We start from the raw sequence: 21,768 nt of genomic DNA on the forward strand, positions 1-21,768 counted from the left end.
TGATCTTCAAGGTTGCGTAGTTGCGCATAGTAAATGCCGTCTGGTCCGGCGCCGTCTTACGTCTTATTGCGTGTAGGGCTGCCCTCCCTTCTGTCTCTGTGATATCGCCATCCCATTCGGCTTCTTCCTCGTGTGCATAGTCTTTGTACTCCACTCGGTGACTTGTAGCAATGCATCTCTGTTTCAGTGTTTGGAGCAGAGCGTCATCATCCATTTGTTCATTGTGGATGATAGTGCGGACGGTGTTGGTTGTGCGCATTATTGTGTGCGTTGTGCTGAGTAGTCCTCTGAGGAGGGACCGCGCTTTTAAAGTACTTAATGCGCCATTAAGGCGGTCGCAGAGATTGTGCCAATTGTTGTTTGTGAGGCTGGTGGCGTATTTTCCCGCTTCTGCTTTGATATGGGCGATCCTTTGTTTCACTCTGTGGTTGTGCCTCTGCCTCTTGCATCGTTTGGTCTCTTCGAGCATCCCACAGATGAAGCAGATGTCTGTCCACATCCGGTGTCTCCGTTGTTGCAGTAAGTTGCTTAGTGGCAGCTTTAAAATCTGCCTGTAGCTGTTGTGTCCAATCGTGTAAAGACGGCGCGTCGTGTTGGTGAGACTTGGTTTGGTTCGATTGCGCAGGAAAGCGTCCTAGTTCGTTATTTTAATTGCGCTTGGTGCGGTGTGTATGACCACCACTTGGACGTCTGTGGCTAGAGTGTTGTGGTCTCCGTTAGGTTGTTCCAGAAGCATTGAGTCGACCCTTTGACCACTGTTGGGTCAGGGCAAGTATCCCTGCTAACGCTGTTACCCATTCTGGATGGTGTGTCAGGTTCTGTCAGCAGAGTGAGTCGATGAAGGCTCATCGTGTCGGATAGACGGCGGCCTTTCGGAGTTTCTGTTTAGTACCCCAAGGCTGGGTGCGGCGCATTTAAATCTTCTAGAATACGCTTATTAGCTTGTTTGCTGGCAGTCGAAAAAAGTTGTCCTAAGTCGTCTCGTCGCGATTTAGGTGCACTATAGATATTAAGCAAAAACAAGCTCGCTTGATATCGATTCCTGGGTGCGATTTCTAAGAGCACACGGGGAATATGGGAGCTGTCGAGTGTGTGCTCGTACACTGTGATTTATTTGGACACAAGGGTGACAGCTAGTGGTGGTTCGGTGGTGCTATGCTTGTCTGTGTATGCATTGTATCCAGTGAGGGTGGGAGTGCTATTTACTTCTTGAAGTGCTGCAACATCTGGTGGGTGAGTCTGTGAGGCTAGGAACTGTGTGATGGAGCCCCTTTTCCTTCGGTACCCTCTACAATTCCATTGCCACCTTTGGAAGGGGATGGTAGTGCGTATCTTAGGTTTGGTGCCCGTGATTAGTTGATACCGCCTCGCTGGTGAGGGCAGGTATTGTTGTACGAGCCGGACGGGTATAAGGGTGTGACCTTCGTGGGTCTCGAATGGCGTTAGTTTCATGTGGGAGGGAGTCGTTGTGATGACTGAAAGTTGCGCTGTAAGTTGCGCTGATGAATTTTGTCATTTGAGTCATGGCTTGTTGTATGACCTGTTGTGGCGTTTGCTTGAGATCGGCCATAATGTCTTCCTTCATTTCTTGCATCTCCGCTCTCAAAACAGTCGCCATTTCCTCTATCATTGCGCACACGTCTAATTTGGTGTAGCAATTGTGAGGGGAGCTTCTCACGTGCGAGTGTGCGTGCCTCGATGAGCGAAATCGTTTGTGCGGGAGACTGTTTTGTTTATGTGCTTGCACTGCGGGTGGAGGAGAAGGAAGGGAAGAGGAGAGACGGGGAAACTGCGCTGACCAACTCACCATTTTCACCTTCCTGGTGTGATGGTCGGGCGTTTTCGTCCACGCGGCCTAAGGTTCTTTCGGTAGCTGTTTCTGCTGCCTCTGGCTGCGACTCCCAGATAGCCTTCAACCTGGTGGTTGCTCCAGGTTCTTGGATGGCCTGGAACGCCTGGACCTACTGCCACTTTGGGACTGGCTGTGTCTCCGGGAACGGTTGTGGGGACGACCACGTGTTGCATCAGTAGTCGTAGGTGCCGCAACATTGTGTCTCGTTACCTTGCTGAATTTATTGTCGTACTGGAGTTGTTGCTCCACCATTTTCTGCTTCTCTCGGAACATGTGGCTCTTGTTAAAGGATTTTTGTTGTCTTACTGGGCATTGGGAGTCAATGGCGGGGTGCTCTCCTCCACAATAGAAACATTTCAGCGGGCAGTCATGTCCTTCGGAGGGATTGGAAGTTGTCCACGCAGTACACCGGGGTTCATCCGGGGTTGCGCAAATATCCGCTCGATGACCCTTGGCGAGGCACACGCAGCACAGCCGCTGTCGGGTTTTATGAATGCAGCACCAGCATTCTGCTCCGTAATAGTAGATGTACCGGGGAACCCGAATGCTGGAGAACGTGATGATGGCCGTGGCTGAATTCCGCATCTTTCTTGCATGCAGGACATGAGCCTTCGGGGTTTGAATGTCGGTCATCAGCGTTTTCGGTGAGTTGTTCTTTTCTATGCCAGAGACGATTCCTTTCCAGGAGGCATCCGGAGCAGCCACTTAGGCCTGAACCTCATACTGCTTGTTTTTCAGGCATATAGACTTGATCAGCTGGAGTCTTTCCACTATTTCTTCGTACGGTGTGCTGAACACTGCGAAGTTCTGCTCTAGGTGTATTTGGATGGTTAGCTGGTGGAGCGTGCTCGCGTTTTATTGAGCCGCCGTGCGTATTGCTCTTGCTATAGAGTGCTGCTGCCACTCACCGCGGTGTAGTCCATTTCCTGGTCGAATGTCACTTTCAAGTAGTCGATCGGTAGCGGGGCCAGCTGCGAGCCCTTATTGCTCAATGTCAGATGCAGGTGGCCTTGCTGTGTTAGTTCAGTGTTGGGTGGCAAGCTCGACGTAGCTTGGACATGTTTTTTGCACTTTCGGCTCACCAGAAACCAAGTCCCGTCTTCGTTGTCTTGACTCGGTTCTTGATCCGCCGCGGCAGCTGGTGTGGTTTCGTCCAATATTCTGCAGCAGGTAGGGGGTACCGGGTAGCCATCTCCACCATGCGGTAGCCGTGCAGTGAGAATGAGCGGCAAGCGGTGCCGTCGCACCATAATCGCGGCGCGTAGGTTAGGCCTAGCGCTGCGGCCTGCTCGCTTCGAAATGTCCGAGGGCCGACATCTCACCGGAAATGGGAGATCTTGGTCTGGAAAGATTCCACCCGATAAGATCCGTCGATTGGTGGTGCGAAGCACGTTGTAGAATAAAAAATCAGTTGTGAGGTGTTCCAAAAGCCCGAGCCTATTCGGGGTGCGTCCTTCACGCACGGTCTTCTTCTTCTTCCTTCATGTGTAATCTACATTATTAAGCAACATTTAGGTGACGCAGAGCAAGCATAGTGGTATACGAGTGAACACATAGTAAATCTACCACAAATCAAAGCGGAACAGTAAATATATTTAAATCGTGACAGCAGCTTCGTCGATGAATCGCAACTGCCACTGGGGCATGCGTTAAATATAACCGGAAAATTAATTTATTTTGCAGCGTAACATTTTCGAGGTGGTTAATCTCAAGGCATAACCACAGCGAGTGTCCAACTTTGCGTGTCACTTGTGTTGCTTATTGACGTCGACGTCAGATGTGTCTAAAGCAAGCATTTCTTTATTGTGGACAGTCTACGCATAAGTTTTCCGTTGTTCTTAACAATGTAACACCGGTTTCTATCTTTGTTTGTAGGATCGCACTGTTTCCTTATTGGACGCCACCTCATTTTAGCACGTGGCCATGGCACGCTTTATTGTTAGACGGTTGCTTCCTAGCAACAACGCTGTTCCTGTTCTAAATGTTTATCTATGGTTGCTTTGGAAGTTATGGTCGGCTTTTAAGCTTTTTTCTTTTTTTGCTATAGCGTTTGGTACGATTATGCGTACGCCTACTCACTAACTTAAGGAGGTGCTTATATACGGACTTTTCCGATGCCTAATTAAATGCAATGAATCAGGCCACCTGCTTTTAATAACCAGGAAGCACTGGGCGTTCTTCATATTGTGAAAAAAATCACTTCCACAGACAAAGCTATCATTTTTTTTAATATACTGGCTCGTATGCGCATTTCACTAAATTGTCGCCTGCACCGTCCTAAATATACATGTGCAAAACGTTACGCAATTTGTCCTATTTCTTGTTTTTATTTTGAGTATGCTCCCATAGCTGGTTACTCAAACAACGTGCAGTCTGGCCTGTGTGAAAATTCCCGCATTTTAATGGGATCGACTGCAGGACAACGCCCATCGATCGAACATCTTAGAAAGGCACTCTAATGCGTCTATTGAAACCTGTGCTTTCTTACAGTGCGAGGACTATAACAGAAACAGTAAACTCGTTGAGCTCACATATGCTTGCATCGCGCGAAGTATTCTTTTCGGGTTACGTAAAAAAAAGACATCGCTGAAAATCTTTAAGCGTACGTTATCCTTACTTCGGCCCGTACAAATTAGTATAGAAGCACTTCGCAGGACTATCTAAGCTATATGTACACGTCTGCAATTCTACTTCAACCTTAGTAACATTGAGTTTGAAATAAAACTGATAACTGGTAAAGCAGCTGTTATTCATGTGCATTTCAAATGAAGTTGGAAGTCGAAATTGAATCGAAATATAGGATAGGGCTGTAAAGGGTGTTTATTTTATTGTTTGCAGAATTTTCAGAAGTTCACGCGGTGAGTTGCAAAACTTTGCTTCTTGAGCGGGATTTCTTTTAGAAGTGGCACTATTCGCATAAAAATAATTAACTAAATCAACTAGTCAAAAAAATTCGCTATTTACTTTCTAAACAAATTATTTTGCAACACATTTTAATTTACGAATGGCTTTCAGCGACTTCGCAAGGCGCATTGACTGGAAAGAAATTTTCAACGTGTTACCAGTCTCGAGACATGCGTTCACGAATTTTGCCGCAAAATGCATTGGTGTTCCAGAGCTTTCGCGCTTTAATGCATAGAAAGTCATTTTATTAAATATAAGTGGAACAATCATGCACTTTCGCTGCAAGTTTGACAGTACTTAACGGAAAAGTAGCGCCACGTTTAATTTCTTTTTTCGAACTGGATGCACGTGCCAAGATCAATAGCTTCAACTAGCACTTTGCAGTATCGGTTCAAGAGAAATTAGTTAAAATTTGAGTAGTAAGAAAAACTGTAGTGGTTAGTTACATTTTGATTTTAGTGAAAGTAATATACGAATGTTCGAGCAATTATGCTCGGTGAGCAGATGTCTGCTATATGTCACCAGAGATTTAGAAAAAAATTCGTCCATCATTATTCATTCCATACTAGTTACGTTTCAGTAGCCATTTTTAACGGGCTCTGGCTTGTTCATGTTGGCTAGCCTTCAGAGTGTAAGCTTTGAGGAGTTCTGACCATTGAAACACAAACAATGCATCAAGCTATTTTTTATACTTCAGGAACCAACTGTAACATCGAGCAAAACAGAGGCCCTTAATTGTCTTCTGCTGCTCATGCTGCTGCTCTTCCAGTCTTCAGCAACATCATACTCCATACGTAAAGCAATTAGCCTGAGATTATTCAAGAGTACTCCCCTTTTAATAGGTAAACCAGATACATTCCTAAATTGTTTTAGAACAATATATCTGCAAGTCTGTTTGGATTTCATCATACCGTGAATATTCCATGCGTATATAACAGTGTAGAAAGCTTTTGATTCAGAGTATGAGGGCATTCACTTGCTCCGTATTTCCCTCTCGAGGCAAGTTTTTTATTATATGTGCATAAATAACGGTAAATATGGACCATGACAAGAATTATCTTGTCCAAAGGAGCTGTCCGTAGCATCATTGGTAGAGCAGCGTTTACGGAAAGCGATAAGGTTGCTGCTTTGATTCCAATCAGCGGCAAGGTGCCATTATTTTCATTTAAATACAATACGTTACTTAATAGATATAAACATTGGTTTGCAATTTAAGCCTCCTATCATATTGATTTTTCCGGACAAGAGACAAAAATAGATGATTTGCCCCACATTTTTTTCGTTTTCATTGCAATATTGGACATCGAGTACACGATGTCCCACATGATATTGCTACCATATGGATACAGCCGACTTGACAATATTACGTAAAAAATGGAGTTTAGTCTTTGAATAGGTACGCTCTTAGCACGCAAAAACTACTTTTGTCTGCAGAAGAGTGCCATAATCGCACTGTTCTGTGATCGTCCGTCGTGGCTTCACTAGTAAACATGAGATGATGCTACGGACAGCTCCTTTGGATGTCTTCGTAATACTTAAGTTAACCAAAAAGTGGAAGAGACACAGATGTGCCGGTGAATTGAACAAACGGACCCTTAGATGCTGTCTCGCCCGTCGAAATGACGTGCCCATGGGTAGCTCGCATATTTTGTTCGCTTGTGGCTGTCATCTTGCAGAAATCAAGGTCAGCAAGCTAGACAAAAGCCAGAGAGCAGGAATTGCTGAGCTGCACCTTGTTTGGCATGCTCCTCTCCTAAATCTAGAAAGCATGTTAGGACTCTTTGTTGTGAACAGATATGAGTAGCAGTAGGCATACTCCTCCTCAAGCAGGTCGTGGGGCTGCCCCATCATCAATGGTGTTTTGGCTAGTATTTCAAATAGAAAGTGTAACCACTCATAACCAATCCCGTGTAGGTGAATAAGATGGAGACACGAGGGAGTGCGAAAGATGCTAAAGAAGGAGCGATTTTGAAAAGATCTTTGCGATCAATGGGTGCCCGCAAAAGCCGCAGGACATTCTCAACTGGAGGCTTTCATTTCGGCGTCTCCTTGTTCGGCACGTCATCATAATGGCTGTGTTGCAATTCCATACCACAATAGTTGTAAGGAAATGTAATCAATTCTATGCGCACTCTAAGGGGAAAGCATGCAGCGAAATTTTAAACCTCATTTCCGCATGCAATGGAAACAGTCTACGTAGTTTTTTAACGCGCATCTGTTTATGAAGGCAAATATGAAGTTCGAAGTGTTTGATCTGTGTACTGTGCGCTAGTGTAGGATGCAGGTTTTCTAGCAGGTCTGAGTTAATTATGTCATTAATGTGTTGTCCGCAAAACACGTGCCTGACCTTTCTCTAAAATACCCACCTGAATTCTTTTTGCTACTCCAGGTTGACGTTCTTGCGAGAGACACTTGCTTCGTGTGAGCGGCTTCCGGATGCACTGAAGTTGAACCTGGTGGAACACGTCAGCAAGTACTAATACAACCTTTGAAGCACGGCCCTCAACAGTCAAGTTGACAACATCGCCGTCTAGACAAAACCTGATGCCCATGTCGTCAGTGCCGAAAGCGCTGTAGTCTAAAGAATTACGCTTTCACAAGCCACGAGCACAACAGACAGGATTTAAAATGTCGAGAGTCAGTACCATAACTTCAACAACCTTGTCAAAAGGAACAAAGACAAAATGCGATCCTCATTCGGAAGCTTCCTTGCGCTTGGTTACTGGAGAGAGCGTCTCATTATTCGACTGGCTGCGCATTTTTGTGGGCCACGCATGCTTTTGCGCCATCGGATTCTTTGGCATATTGATTTTTCCGGCACTTGCACTAAGCAACCGCGTACGAGAAATATTCTTCGCCTTCATATACCTGATTATGCAACGCCTATGGTACGATGACTACGGCTCTGTGCGACGCGTCCTGATGACCGGACTTGATGATATTGTGTCACACGACGCCACGCTAAAAGCATGCGGCGCAGTCCGTGTGCTCGAAGTAGGAGCTGCCTATGGACCTAACTTGCCTTACATACACCGGAACATCGAGTACTGGAGACTGGAGCCAAACGTCAGCTTCGAGCCAGAATTTCAGAACAACCTGGCTGCCAACCGGAAAGTAAGACGTTTACTTTGTTGGCTTTCGTGCGTAATATGTCGAGTCATTTGCACTGGTACGCAGCTAGCTATATTCAAAAGGCGTGGTGGCTGAAAGAAAGAACCATCATGCAATAACTACGCCGAAACTTACTTGGCAGAATACAGTACTTACGTATATTGTTTAGAGTTGGCTTTCCAAGCTTGGGAGTCTTTCACGCAGGGAACGTCAGTTAAGCTTACCTTCAATAGGGAAAGTTGAAAAGAAAGTGCAGAAAAAAACGGCTTGCCGTGAATGAGATTCGAGCCCGCATCTGCCGAACTAAGCGTGCGTCGCTGTATCAGTTGAGCTATGGCCACGGCGGTCCTCTCATCTACTTGCTCGGGTATTGGTGTGCCTCTTGTTGATTCCACCCCGTGAGCACTACTCCTGACAAGGGCGGCGCATGTGGATTGTGCATTTGACCACACGCGCTCTGTATTACGTGAACCTAAGGCACGGAAGTTAGGGACGTTCGCCGTCGTGTCTCAATCGACAGAACATGGCTCTCATAATGCCGAAGATATGGCATCGGCTTACCGCAGCTGCAAGTTAGGTTTCTATTAACAAGCGCTTCCTTTTTCTTTATAACCTCTGCACAACATAAAGGGACAGATAATTCTTCCTGTGCTTTCATGGCTTTTATAGTTACATCTCCTGACACCAGACGGAAGGGCTAAAGTAGTTGTCATGACGAAAATTGTGATTTACAAGTACGGCAACCAAGAAATCGGGGGAGGGAATCTGTGAAGTAACACAAAGGGCAGTGACTTGCTACATAAAGCCCGAGCTGGCTGCCTGACAGGAAAAATATGCTGGTGCAAATGTACTAACACGTTGAGGCATGTGTCCGCTGCAGGAAAAGGCCGAAGCCACTCAGCACATTGTAATAAAATGCCATGGTATTCACCCAGCAAAGACCAGTACGAAAGCTGCACCTTCCAGAGGCGTTGGCATTCAAAGCGCACATAAGCTTTAACTGCAGAGGAGTATTGATGGGGGAAGTTACAAGAAGGATATTGATAGAGCCGGGATCGTTGAAAGCATAGGCAAACTGTACAATGCACAATGTAGAGAAGTTCTTAACGAAGAGACTGAAGATAAAGGAGAGATAGGTAACATGCTAGACTACAATAGATGCAAAAAGTGATTAGCTCAAGCAGACTAGGTGACTTTTTGACGACGCCACGTTTCGAAGACTGCGAAAAGATAAATCTTCACCACTCTCATCATTATGTCGATGGGCAACAGAATAAAAAGACCAAAAGAACTTAGAACAGCGAGTATTATCGTCGTATGCTTGCATGAATGATTAACCAGAATGTAATTTTGCTAGCGAGGTCTCCACTGTTCAGGCAATGATTACAAGGTAAGCAAGTAGAAGCATCGCCTATCAAATGCTGTACCTATTTAAAATTATTGCAAGGAAGACGAACTGCACTAGAACGTTGCATTGCCATCGCGTGTCTTCGAGCGAGAGGAAGATCGGCGATCGCATAACATCACCTAGCAAAAAAATGAGCGAAAGAACCACTTACAAGAACTGACTTTCTAAAACACAGTATCCTGGATCAGGCAGTGGTGGCTTATCGTCTACTGTCAACATGGCCGGGCTTAAGAATACTCCAGTAAAACTACCGATCAATACTTCCTGCAACTAGAGATTTATTATCTTTAAGCTTCCAACAATATCCAGACGTTATACTATTGCATGAGACTCGTTTTGCGACTGACAAAAACTTTCATTTAAACAATTACAAGTGTTTTCGATCGAATTGACCTTCCCGGGGTGGTGTATTAGCTTTTTTTTTTTCATTTCGTCTAAATTCTGTCATAAAGCAAAAATTTTACATTGCAATCTCTCATAGGAATGTATAATCTTAATATTATATATAACTATTGCGGGTTGTTCCCCGCTCTGTGCATTCTGCTCCTACTTTCCCGCGGAGGTGGAAGATGTACGCCCACTTTTATGGGATTGGAATAAAGTTAACAATTTCACGCGTTAAAATATTAAAGCTGTCACTTTCGTGCGTTCGCAGTCGCGATCTCTCCTATGTTTGACATTTTCTATCTCAGGCGTTTTCTTCTCTTCTTGTGGTGTGGTCGATGCCGCTACTAGTAGTGACCATCGCTTGATTGTCATTGATATTAACAAGCCCCTTATTCATTTAAATAAATGTGTGCAGACATTTGTGGACCATTCGAAATTAAAAAAATAGTTTACCGTCAACTTCCTCTTCTCAGAAAGGTATAGAATAGATATTGAAACGATGAGCCTTCGTTTCATATTGAAAGCTACCATTAAAAAATCTGAGTTTGTAGTCTCATTAACAAAAAGTAATACTGACTGTCCGTGGTGGATTAGTGATTCCGCACGACATTATAGGCGCCGAGAAGTTGCATGGAAGAAACCTATTTTCAATCAGTGCCCTACTAATTGGAGTAATTATTATTATGTAGTCGCTATGTTTCAAAGAACAGTATCATTAGCAAAGAATAATTATGTCGAAAAACGCTATATTTTTTTTTATTTTGAAGTGGTCCCAGAAAAGCCCTGTTTAGGTTTGTCAGCTCTCGCAACGCCGTTTCAGTCCATAAATATTGACTCAGTTGTTCTGACACCAAAACAACTGTTAGGATCATCAGATAAAATTGCTAAAGATTAAGAACAGCGGTTGACAACTCAGCTGTAGGCAAACTTCGCGGGGGCTTAATCTGTGGATGACTTCTAAGAGTTAACAATGGAAGAGCTTGAGCACGTTGTTCAACTGCTCCCTGGCACAGCTTCCGGTTCAGATGGCATTACATAGGCATGTTCAAAATATTGTTTCACCTCTCCCCAGAGAACCTCTCAGATATAATTAATTATTGCCTCATGAACACATAGATATCACCTGACGAGAAACTATAAAAAGCGAATTATCCCATCACTTAAAAAACAAAGAGCGGGAATGAATATACAGGTAGATAATGTAAGGCCAATTGCAGTAACTTCGTATGTTATAAAATTAATACGAAGAGTATTGCACATACGTATCTTGAAGCTTTTGAATAATAATACACTAATGAGCACATCTCAGATTGGATCTTATCCTGGATGCTCGATATGGTGCGCACATGTGCATTTAGAGGAACGCATTAAGCTTGCTCGACACATGCGCCACTATGCAGCTATAAGGGCCCTTGATATCGCTAAAGTACACTTTCTTTAAAGATTGATTTGAACCTCAAGCGACCCCAGACGGTACTTACAGAACGAGAGTGCAGAGCATGTCATTCTCCCTTAACGTTTTATATTGCATGAGTTTTCCTCGTTATATTATGAATTGGTTATATGAATTTTTAAAGGAGAGGATATTTTATTGTTGCCAACGTGGCTCGTTGACCCAAAAATATAATCAATCAAGAGAAGTTCCCAGGGATTGTTCTTTCTCCTATTTTATTTTTATTATTTTTTTATTTTATTCTCCTATTTTATTATGTTTTATTAAGCTCAATTCCATTGTGCGATACCGTACAAGTATATACCTATGTAGACGACATAGCATTCTTTACGTCTGCGAGTGTTCACACTGCAGTCATACTTTGGAACGCTTGAAGCTTGGTTTGCAAATATTCGAATGTCAACAAAAGTTCCTTAATTGCGTTTCCATTCAATGTACCGATTAATATCTTTCTACAATATCGTCAAGAAATAATTCCGCCAGTTTAATTGATGAAATATTTAGGTATAACATACGGCGCAAAAGGTGTCTGGCGAGATCGCATTGATCATGTTAAATCTAGGGCAGCAGGCGCTGTTGGCACGATAAGAAAACTAGGCCAACATCACTCTTCACTACGCACCCGCCGCGGTTGCTTAGTGGCTATGGTGTTGGGCTGCTAAGCACGAGGGCGCGGGATCGAATTGCGGTCACGGCGGCCGCATTTAGATGGGGGCGAAAACGCCCGTGTACTGAAATTTAGGTGCACGTTAAAGAGCCCCAGGGGGTAAAAATTTCCCTAGTGGCCCACTATGGCGTGCTTCATAATCTGATCATGGTTTGGTAAGTGAAATTTGGTAATTTAACTTTTTTGTACTGCGAAGGGAAGCTCTAATAATGATTTATCACATGTACGTTTGATCGTTGCTGGAATTTGGGTGCCTGCTGTACTCTGGTGCGCAAGGATAAAAAATTAACCCTGTGGTTCTTCTGGAGCGGGAGGCTCACCGGAATCGCTTTGGTTTCCCAATATTTATAGCTAACCATGTTTTATATCAAGAAACACGACTGCCTACTCTTCCCTGCCAATTTCGCATTCTAAAAGTAAAAGGCATACTTAAACATTTATGTACTTTCTTTGAGACGATCACAATTTGTAATTGTTAGTGAAACGAAGGCATTTTTCGATTAGCATTGGTCCCGCTTACATAGACCTCAGTTTTTTTTTGTACAAGCTGAGCTAGGTTCCCTAAAGGTTAATGTAGGCGAGATCATTTGTTCAGACAAGCCCATGCCTTATATAAGGATTGAGTTTGATCATGTATTTCCACGAAATGCCAAACACCTGCCCACTACATATTGAAATAGCATGCTACAAGATAATTTTACGCAGTTGGGAATATATTAATTGATCGAGACTGATGCGTCGGTCAGTGAGGAGAAAGCGGCTATGGGTATTTTCTCTGAGTCACTGCCCCGGTCAAATGCATTACGCTTTCCGGATTTCACGCCCATATTTCTGGCCTAACTATCGGCAGTTATCTTAGCTCTTGAAAAACTTCCTTCAAATTAATCAACAGCTGTTATAGTGACTGATTCACTGTCAGTATGCACATTACTATCTTCACCTTCAGACAGCCTACTGTAGCCGATACATTTAGATCGTTAATCCCACCAAATTTAAGCCTGGTGCGGTTAGTATGGGTTCCAGGCTATCGTAGTGTATACTTAAAAGCAATGGCAGCCACACTTTCGCGGATGTCTCTTGACGGACTGGTCATGTCCGTTATGCCTACGCCGGCTTATGTCACTGCGGCTAGGCTTAGAAAATTTTCTATTTTTCAACATTCTACAAAATTGAAAATCCAAACGTCGAAATTTATTCAACTGTCCTTTTACTTGGGACAATAAATAGTGTCTTACACGTCAGTTATAAATCTTCATAAGAAAATTACGAGGCTGCACCCCACGATTAAAATTTTGCCCAATCGTTGCTACTGTCTACTAGTCAGCCGCTCACTCCTTTGCCACCGACAATTTACGCGGAGCCTGTCAACAGAGAACGGAAGAGCCCTGGTCAATGCAAGAGACTGGTAAGCGTCCATATGGCATTTAACGCAAGTGTCGTCAAAGCGTGGCCTTCAGCAAACAGCGTTACTATTGGCAAGAATTTCTCGTAAATGAGAGTCTGCGCGCCGGAAGAATACGGATTCCCGTCACTCAGAAAAAACAACTCAGCATTTCACTAAAACAAGTTCAAAAAGGAATAATCTGAAATTATATCACCGTGCTGAGAGGTAAACAAGAAACAAACAAAAGTTTATAGTAATTTGGTGTTATATTGTTAGTTTATACCGTACCCGTAGAAACAAAGAAACACTTCTCGTTCTCTACCAGGTAAGTTTGCCTACTAAGAAATATGTAATTATTATTCTGAAGTCATTCTTAATGGTAAATGTAACTTCTGTCGACGCAGTTTTAAAAAACTACATAACCTTTGACATTTTCTGCTGTGCCTTCACTTATCACGACCTGGCCAGTAATTGGCTTGGCAAGGATATCGAGATTTTTTACCGAGGCCAACTAAGACGCCTCCCTAAAGTGGTAATGTAACGTTCGCGCCATAGTTATTACGATAATTACATTTAGGGGCCGCGCTGCACCCTCTTACTGAATTGCAAAAAAAGTTTGTCACTCAATCCTAAATTTTCAATTTTTTTACGTTCTTAGAGCGGCAAAAATTTGGAGAATAGTCTCATTCAGCCATACCAGAAAAAATATGAGCTTATGCCTGGAATTACATAAAACTCACGCACTCGTACAGTCTTGAAGTGCACCGGCTTAAGCGACCGCCTATAGTGTCTCTGTGCATCATCCCACGTGCACTACGGGCTCACTCTCTACCTCTTTCGATTTTCCCTTCCCTTGTCCCTTGTTTAGGGCAGAAAACCAGAAGCCCGTCTGGTGGACTTCCTGTCTTTCTTCTCCTTGCTTTCGTTCTTACGAACACTTTGCACTGATTTCAATCTGGAAGGAATGTACGTTGCATAACCGCTCTTGAAGTGGTGTTGTAGCACGCCAGAAAGCTCTCCTTTTCTAGTTCTTTGGATTCGTCTGCTCGCTAAACTTAAGATCTCTCGTTCGTACACAGGAAATATTATTTATTGCAGTGGATACTTCTCAAAATTACTCTGCTTCTTCTTCCAAATTTTCACCAACACTCTTCCACCAGACTTAAACTCGCACAAACCACCTCGTACAGGTCACACAGCGCCTAATACACAAGACTTCGAGCATGTTCATTGACAGCCTTTACTTTGGCGTGACTGGGGACTTCTATGAACGCTTACAGTGCCATTAGTCAGGTGCATTGCAGTGTCCTGCTACAGTACTTGTTACCCGTTTGATTTCTGCTTACCTAAACAGCCATACATCAACAAGTTTCTGTAGGAAGCGTGTTCTCTCTTCTAAAAAACGGTGGTTCATTCTTTCCCTAGGTGCAGTTAGTGCGTACAATTCGAGGATACGGCGAGGACATGTACATGGTACCGGATGGCCACTTCGACGCAGTCGTCCTCACGTACGTCTTGTGCACAGCGAAGGATGGCAGGAAACTTCTAAGCGAGTGCAAACGTGTGCTCAGAAAGGTAAGTATTATATCCTGAATAACCACGTGGCCAATAATTATTAGGAGACCCTGCAGCACACGCAGTTTGAGCCTCCAAAACTGCTGAAGTGCTTGCTATATTTCAGTTACTATTACAAATATCAAGTATATATATGATTATGATTATGATATATGATTTTTTTCTCCTGCTTGGGCCCGAATAGGGCCTGCAGTATTTGTAAATAAATAAATAAATATTTTTTTATTGCGCGTACTCAGGTTGTGGTTCCCAAATAGAGGCAGTGGAGAACAGAAGTTAGCAATGCCTTCGATCAGACAGCTCTTAAAGATATATACAATAAGCAATGTTACCAGGACTAGAAGCGTTGATTATGAAGGAGCAGTTGGTGTCGCAAAGACGACAATGGTTTTGAATTGTACCAGGCTGTGGCCTTTATTTCAATGCAGCGTATCTGTTTTTAACTACACTTATATATGCATATGCCCCCAGTTTGGCGGTTTGCGCACGTGGCAATATTACGAACTGTTTTTTAATGAAATTATTGTGAGCATAGATTGCTCAAATATTTGCCTTGCAGCGAAGAAAGGCTGTTTGTGTGCCGTCCGTCATTGATACTGCTGAGCATCGAATCTCAAAGAAACTACTGCTGTGAACTTGCTAACCTAACTTAACAAAACATCCCTAAGCCCCATTTAAGCGCTTCAGTAACAATGCTTTATCTGAACGTTATATGAGCTTGTTTGGATCATTATATTTTTGTTATTGTTCTAAATCTCATTATTGTATTTTCCCTCTTACCATGAATAAAAGTTGAGTGCTGTAAAGCTTTCCCTTGATATGTCCAGCATTTCTGGACAGATACCTACAAGCGCCCCAAGCGGCCGCGGCACGAAGCAAGCCTGTTTTGAATGGAACTAGCTCGTTTTTCACGAACAAATAAAACCGCAGGTCGACTATTGAAAAAGGCAGGTGACGGACGTGTTCTAGAAGACAATTCATACGAGACAGACGCAGTGATCATGCTCTAGAAAACCAGAATTTTGTTTCCAGAGTGGTTAAAGATTCAGCAATCGAAGCCGATGGAAACGATTAAAATTTATACTTGATTTTCGAGACGAAAGCGGTAGCTGTGATAAAATTACCGCTTCTATTGTCGTAGCCACTAGAACATATGTAGTGCGAAGACTCAGCTTTCGATTGATGCCTATCTCGACTTTTTATACACATGGTGTAACACTGTGCCAAAAACGATTTTTGAAACTCTGTTTTGCGAATTTGCACCGTATCTTGATGAACCCAAGAATATGATTGCGGAAAGATCGGAAGCCGTGGCAGGGTTGTTTAATCGCACGCACCTATCGACCCGCGTCATGGTGGCATCGGTTCAGTAACGTCATGGAGGAAGGAACGCATAGGAGAGGCCTCGACCAGCACTGACGTACTGGAGAAAGTGTGGCGGAAGTCACGGGCTGTTTTTCGCAAAGGATCACTGGGACTGGTACCCAAAACGTCAACGTTGCTATAGCAGGCACGCTCCCGAAGCTCTCTCTGCTGCTCTAGGCCTCCGAAATGCCAGGTAGGTTTTCTTTTTTCGGCCCGTGTACTTCTCACAGCAGATTCTGTTCGCGAGGCATATCGATTTTGGAGCGTGCTGTGTAAACTTGAAACTTGCCTTTTGGGCTTTTGAGTGTGAGTTGGCAGTACGCAGCAGACGCGCGAAAGCAATCATGGCGTAGGTTTTTGTCGTCGTCTTCAACGTGCCACGGAAAAGCACAGGAGCGCATCTTCTTAACTAAAACTTTCGTAAAAGTTTAGCAGGCTCTGCCCTGAAGCGCTGCGGCAGCACGCACTACCGACGCCTTGTAGCGATGCAAGCTCAAAGCTAGCGTATATCTTCTCCGACGAACCGATTGGAGGCACCAAGAGAGATAGCACACCACCATGGCTGCATTTCCGGCTTCAAAAACGTGACGTCAAGGCCTCTCCTATTTTGTTTCTTTTCTCCATTAGTACCGTGCTCCGTGGTCTTTCTTAAAGCAAGATAGGACTTAGTACCACATTCGCCCACTAGATGGCAGCAACACAAAACTGAAGATTTGGCTTCGGTTTTAGTTTGTCAGTGGTGGTCTTCAAATATTATGTTTTCTAATATTCCTTCCTAATGTGTAGCGATGGATTCTTCATTTGTTAAGTCTTCCCCTTTATAATCATATTTTATTCCTTGGACAACATAAGAAGCATGCGCATGCCTGTGTTACGTAAAAAAACGAACTCGTACCTTGTAGCATGCACATACTCAGGAATTCTGGAGATCTAACCTTCAACATTCTCTGTAACTTCACGGCAGTGCTGAACTGAATGGACAAAAATTGACAGATTTCATTTCAATATATCGGCCGAGTATCAACAAAGTTCGACTGCGATGATAGGGTAGGCCCTTCTAACAAGATATACACTTATGCCACTTAGTCTGAACATTAGTGGTGCATTAAAGCAGTGTTATGGTCAGGGATGGGCGGTTATGTCACACGACCGGAGCAAATGGTTTGGCACGCTCTGTGAAGAGGGCAATTGAAGAAGCGCCAAATCTAAACCGTAAAGCGATTTATTACAGCTAGAGTTTGAACTGTAATTGAAGAGGTAGTGTCATTCAGTCTGTTTGCACGTGCATGTTTTTGTGAGGCAGCAGGGTAGGCGAGAGAGTGTATATGCGTGTTTTCTTATTTTTTCTTATTTTTATTTTCTTGTTTTTTGGGTAAGCTCTATTTAGCGTCTCACCACTGTTCCCAAGTTATCGGTTAGCTCAAGACGCGCCCGCATGTATTTCTGATATCCAGAATGTTGCCAGGGTATAAATAGCGAGATAGCGTTATCTACTAAGACTACGCGCGTGAAGCGAATATTGGCGTACATTCTCGATCACATTTGAGTGCCAGAGATTGCGCTGCAATGTACGAGCATTCCAATCCGATGAACCGATGCCTTGATTCGTAGAACAGATTGAGAGGAAGCACTACTTTGAGTGCAGCCATCGTTGTGCTTTGAATGTTCGTTTTTTGCCAGCCAAGCTCGGGTGTTATTATGAGGGAAATTCGTCGCTCACTATTTTGGAACTGCCTTATTCTTCACATCACTGCAACCTGATAATGTAGACTTGCTACATCTTCATTGAGTGAATACTGGCAAATGGACTAGGACTCTTTTTTACGTGCGCGTTTAAACAGTTAACGCAATAATTTATTATTCACAGCTTACCTTTTAATTTAGGAGGTTGTAAAATACAGTAACATGTCATTAACAGGGGTTCTTAAGAGTAAAGAATATTTAAATGCTTATTAGTGAGCTTATACCTCATGGCAGGAGAGAAAATTCCATTAAAATATCGTTGTGATAATTAAAAGCCTATCCGCCTGAAAAAGTTTATTCTCAGTTCCCACTTTGCAAGCTGATACAGACTTGAAGGTGGTTTGTATCACGGGCCCTTGACATATATGTCCGAGTGTCGAACAAAGGGTCATTCCAAATATTTCATTTCGGGAAGGTGTGTTACCATCCTATCCTTCCCTCCAGTTCACAACCACGTATAAGACGAAAGTGCTGGGTAAAGAGCGTCGTTAGCACGAGGTCGGAGGATCGAATCCCGGCCACGGGCGCCCGCGTTTCGATAGGGGCGAAATGCAAAAACACCAGCGTGGTTAGATTTAGGTACATGTCATAGAAACCCTGGGGGTCCACATTTCCAGTGTCTGCCACTACGGCGGCCCTTATAACCCGATTGTCGTATTTGTACGTTCAGCCCCATCATTCTGCCAACATTTCTGTCGCGATGCGATGTGTCATGTAAGGCAATGACAATGTTCAACCTTCCCATAGGTAATATACAATGGCGTACAATAACGCCTCAAGCAAACACATCTGTTTGTATCTGCTGTGTACCACGCAAACAAACAGCAGTGGTACATGCAAGGTAACATTTACCATCAACTCACTACTCTCGTATTACACCAAATGCCGAATAAATGAAGCATATGAAAATAAATGAAACAAATGAAAATATAATGATGACTTAAAGATGAAAAGTGATAACGTCGGTTGGCAGGTTAGCCAAATTTAGGGAGAAATAAATTGGCTCTTGAAAGAGTTCAGCTGGGACCTGATTGTATAAAACATGGTGAAAATGTCGGCAAGTGTTAAAGAGAGGTCCGGCAGCTCCTACAGCCGACGACAGCGCCCTGAAGTTATCGGATGACTACACAAATAAGCGAGATGCTTATTGGTCAGCCTTACAAGGGTGAGTCCTTCAAGCGTGAGGCATGGGTCTGAAATTTGGGACGCGGACTCCACATTAAATACAGTGCACTCTAAGGCGTTATTCTTCAACGGCTGCCACTGATTCTTGCGCAAGGCGGATGCGAACAGACTGCCTCGCGTGACGACTGTCACCTTCCTCGAACTTCCAACATTCCTCACCCGCCGTGGTTGCTTAGAGGCTATCGTGTTGGGCTGCTAAGCACGAGGTCGCGCGATGGAGTCCCGGCCACGGCGACCGTATTTTGATGGGGTGAAACGCGAAAACACCAGTGTACTTAGATTTAGGGGCACATTAAAGAACCCCAGGTGGTCCAGATTACTCCGGAGCCCCCACTACACCGTGTGTCATAATTAGATCTTCCTTTTCGCGCATGAAGACCCATAATTTATTACTTAATATGCCTTAAAGATGTCCTTGGCAACCGCACCACTCTTGAATACAAGCAAGTGTCAGGAGTTGTGGGCGAGGTATTTGAGTATGTGGATAGCCTTTATAGCGTTCGATACCTGCTAGTCTACATTACGGCTATATCTTAATGGTGGAACGACAACAAGGTAGACACAATGAAGAACAGACAAACCCCGCATATATTACTGCACAATAATTTTAAATGACGGTCTTCCTTCACGCATGTAGATAACTATGACAGGAGACTACTTTGAGAACTAACTGCAAATACTGCATATGTTATACGCTAAGTGTAGCTGCCCGGTGGCCAATGAATGTGACGTAATATTGCGAGCATCTTGAACCATGGCATGCTAACGGACGACGAAACCGCCGTGGTTGCTTAGTGGCTATGGTGTTGGGCTGCTGAACACGAGGTCGCGGGATCGAATCCCGGCTACGGTGGCCGCATTTCAATGGGGGCCCAAAACACCCGTGTACTTCGATTTACGTTCACGTTAAAGAACCCCAGGTGGTCCAAATTTCCGGAGTCCCCCACTACGGCGCGCTTCATGGTCATAAAGTGGTTTTGGCACGTAAAACCTCATAATTTAATTTCTAATTCTAACGGATGACGACACAGATGCAGTTTGCAAAATTCTCGTGTCGTACCCTTTGCATCAAGGTGCAAAACCAATTTATCCATGTATTCATCTTAATACTTCAGCACAATCCGGTTTGCAGCTGCTGCGGTAGCCCATGTGTGCGAATAGTCAAGTTTCTAGGGAAATAATTGGGCGCATCTTAAGTTAAGGTCTAAATCAAAAGCCGTCCAGGGTGACACCTCTTGTGGACGCTGTCGGATTTTCGGACGCTTAGAATGTGTTCCGACCGAACAAAGCATGGCCCGGAATACTTCAGATGCTTATCCCAGCATGTTACCACGAAGGTATTTACCACGGAAGAATACTTACTAAAGATACCATGGAAAAAGAACCGTGGCTGCCTTTCGGGAAGCATATCAAAAGACCAGAGTCTGTTATCGCTCGTCGTGGCTAAAGGTTCTTAGGGTGACAAGGTCTTTCCTGCCGACGAACGGTTACGCTTTATCAAGAACACTGATAACGAAGCTGAGACAAGCACTGTGGGGAAGTTCGGTGCACACGGGTAGCTTTTAATTACTTAATTTTTGTTGCGTTGACGTCATCATTACGTCACCACTGGCAGTTTTAAAAGTTTAATGCCAGTACGTCACGTGATGGCACTCGCGCGAACTAAACCCTGAGGTCCAGAAAAGCTGGATACGTTGCTCGGTCGGTTACTGTCTTGCCTTCGCTTTCCCCTATATTGAATACGTATATTAGGTAGGTTCTTCCCTATTCTGGGCTGGCTATGAGAAGTGAACGGGAATGGGCAAGGATTTCAGCACCATTGATGGATCTTTAACGCCATGCGCAACTCAACGTTATATCAGTGAAGAGCAGAGATAATTATGAAAGCAGCAGTCGTAATAGGTTTTTCTTATAGGCTTTCCTCATACACAGAAAGTGGATTTCGCAGTAACCTGTATGTGCACCTGTTTTTTTTTTACAATCTGAAATATCCTAACGTAAGGGCACTTTTAACGCGCAGGGTGGCCGCCTCCTTTTCGCCGAGCACGTTGGCCATCCTAAAGGTACGTTCGCTAGATCCCTCCAGGACGTCCTGGCCCCAATGGTCATGTACTTCACCGGTGGATGCTACATGAACCGAGACAGTGGTTCCCTTCTCTTGGAAGGTGGCTTCAGTGACGTTAGGATGGAGAATGTAAACTTGAACATTCCTTGTGAGTACAGCTACCACGTCTACGGCATCGCAACTGTGTAGACGAAATACAGAAGTGGATTGCCTATTTAAAGGCCCTGGGAACGTGAACTTCCAGATGACTACCACAAGGCCCAGGGAGGCAGTTCAATGCCGAACTAATAACCAGCACTACCGACGTTCATGGCAATCGTATACAGAGACGGTATTGCAAAGTATGTTCGTGCGTTATATATTTATATAGGAGCTTCTGCTATGAAGAAATGTACCTAATAAAAGTTCAAAACCGGGTGTTCCCTTGTTGGAAGCCCACTCATGTGTAGCAAAACGTGCTCATCCTATTATTTTATCTGCGCATAGTACTAAATGCATTTGTGCATTGTGGTGTCGGACTGAACGTTGCCATGTGGGGGAAGAATAGGAGCACGCATCCGACTGGAACAAATGTGAATCAATTAAACGATGCGGTATTAACAAAACACTGTCACAATCAGAATTGTCCCAAATTTGCGCAGCTTAAGTGGACGACAATCTGAGAAACAG

General features: G+C 44.0%; 1 protein-coding gene across 1 annotated transcript in view; it reads left to right on the forward strand.

Moving 5' to 3' along the window:
* The window catches only part of LOC142584139 (thiol S-methyltransferase TMT1B-like), a 28,100-nt gene extending 6,557 nt beyond the window's left edge, over positions 1-21,543 (forward strand). Inside the window, exons 2-4 of the mRNA XM_075694310.1 lie at positions 7,146-7,870; positions 14,592-14,741; positions 21,055-21,543. Of these exons, the coding sequence (XP_075550425.1) occupies positions 7,385-7,870; positions 14,592-14,741; positions 21,055-21,288 (870 nt within the window). The 5' untranslated portion in view covers positions 7,146-7,384 and the 3' untranslated portion in view covers positions 21,289-21,543. The remainder of the gene's footprint in view (positions 1-7,145; positions 7,871-14,591; positions 14,742-21,054) is intronic.
* Positions 21,544-21,768: the final 225 nt, after the last annotated feature.

This window comes from Dermacentor variabilis, chromosome 6 (genome assembly GCF_050947875.1).
Source record: "Dermacentor variabilis isolate Ectoservices chromosome 6, ASM5094787v1, whole genome shotgun sequence".
Taxonomy (NCBI): Eukaryota; Metazoa; Arthropoda; class Arachnida; order Ixodida; family Ixodidae; genus Dermacentor; species Dermacentor variabilis.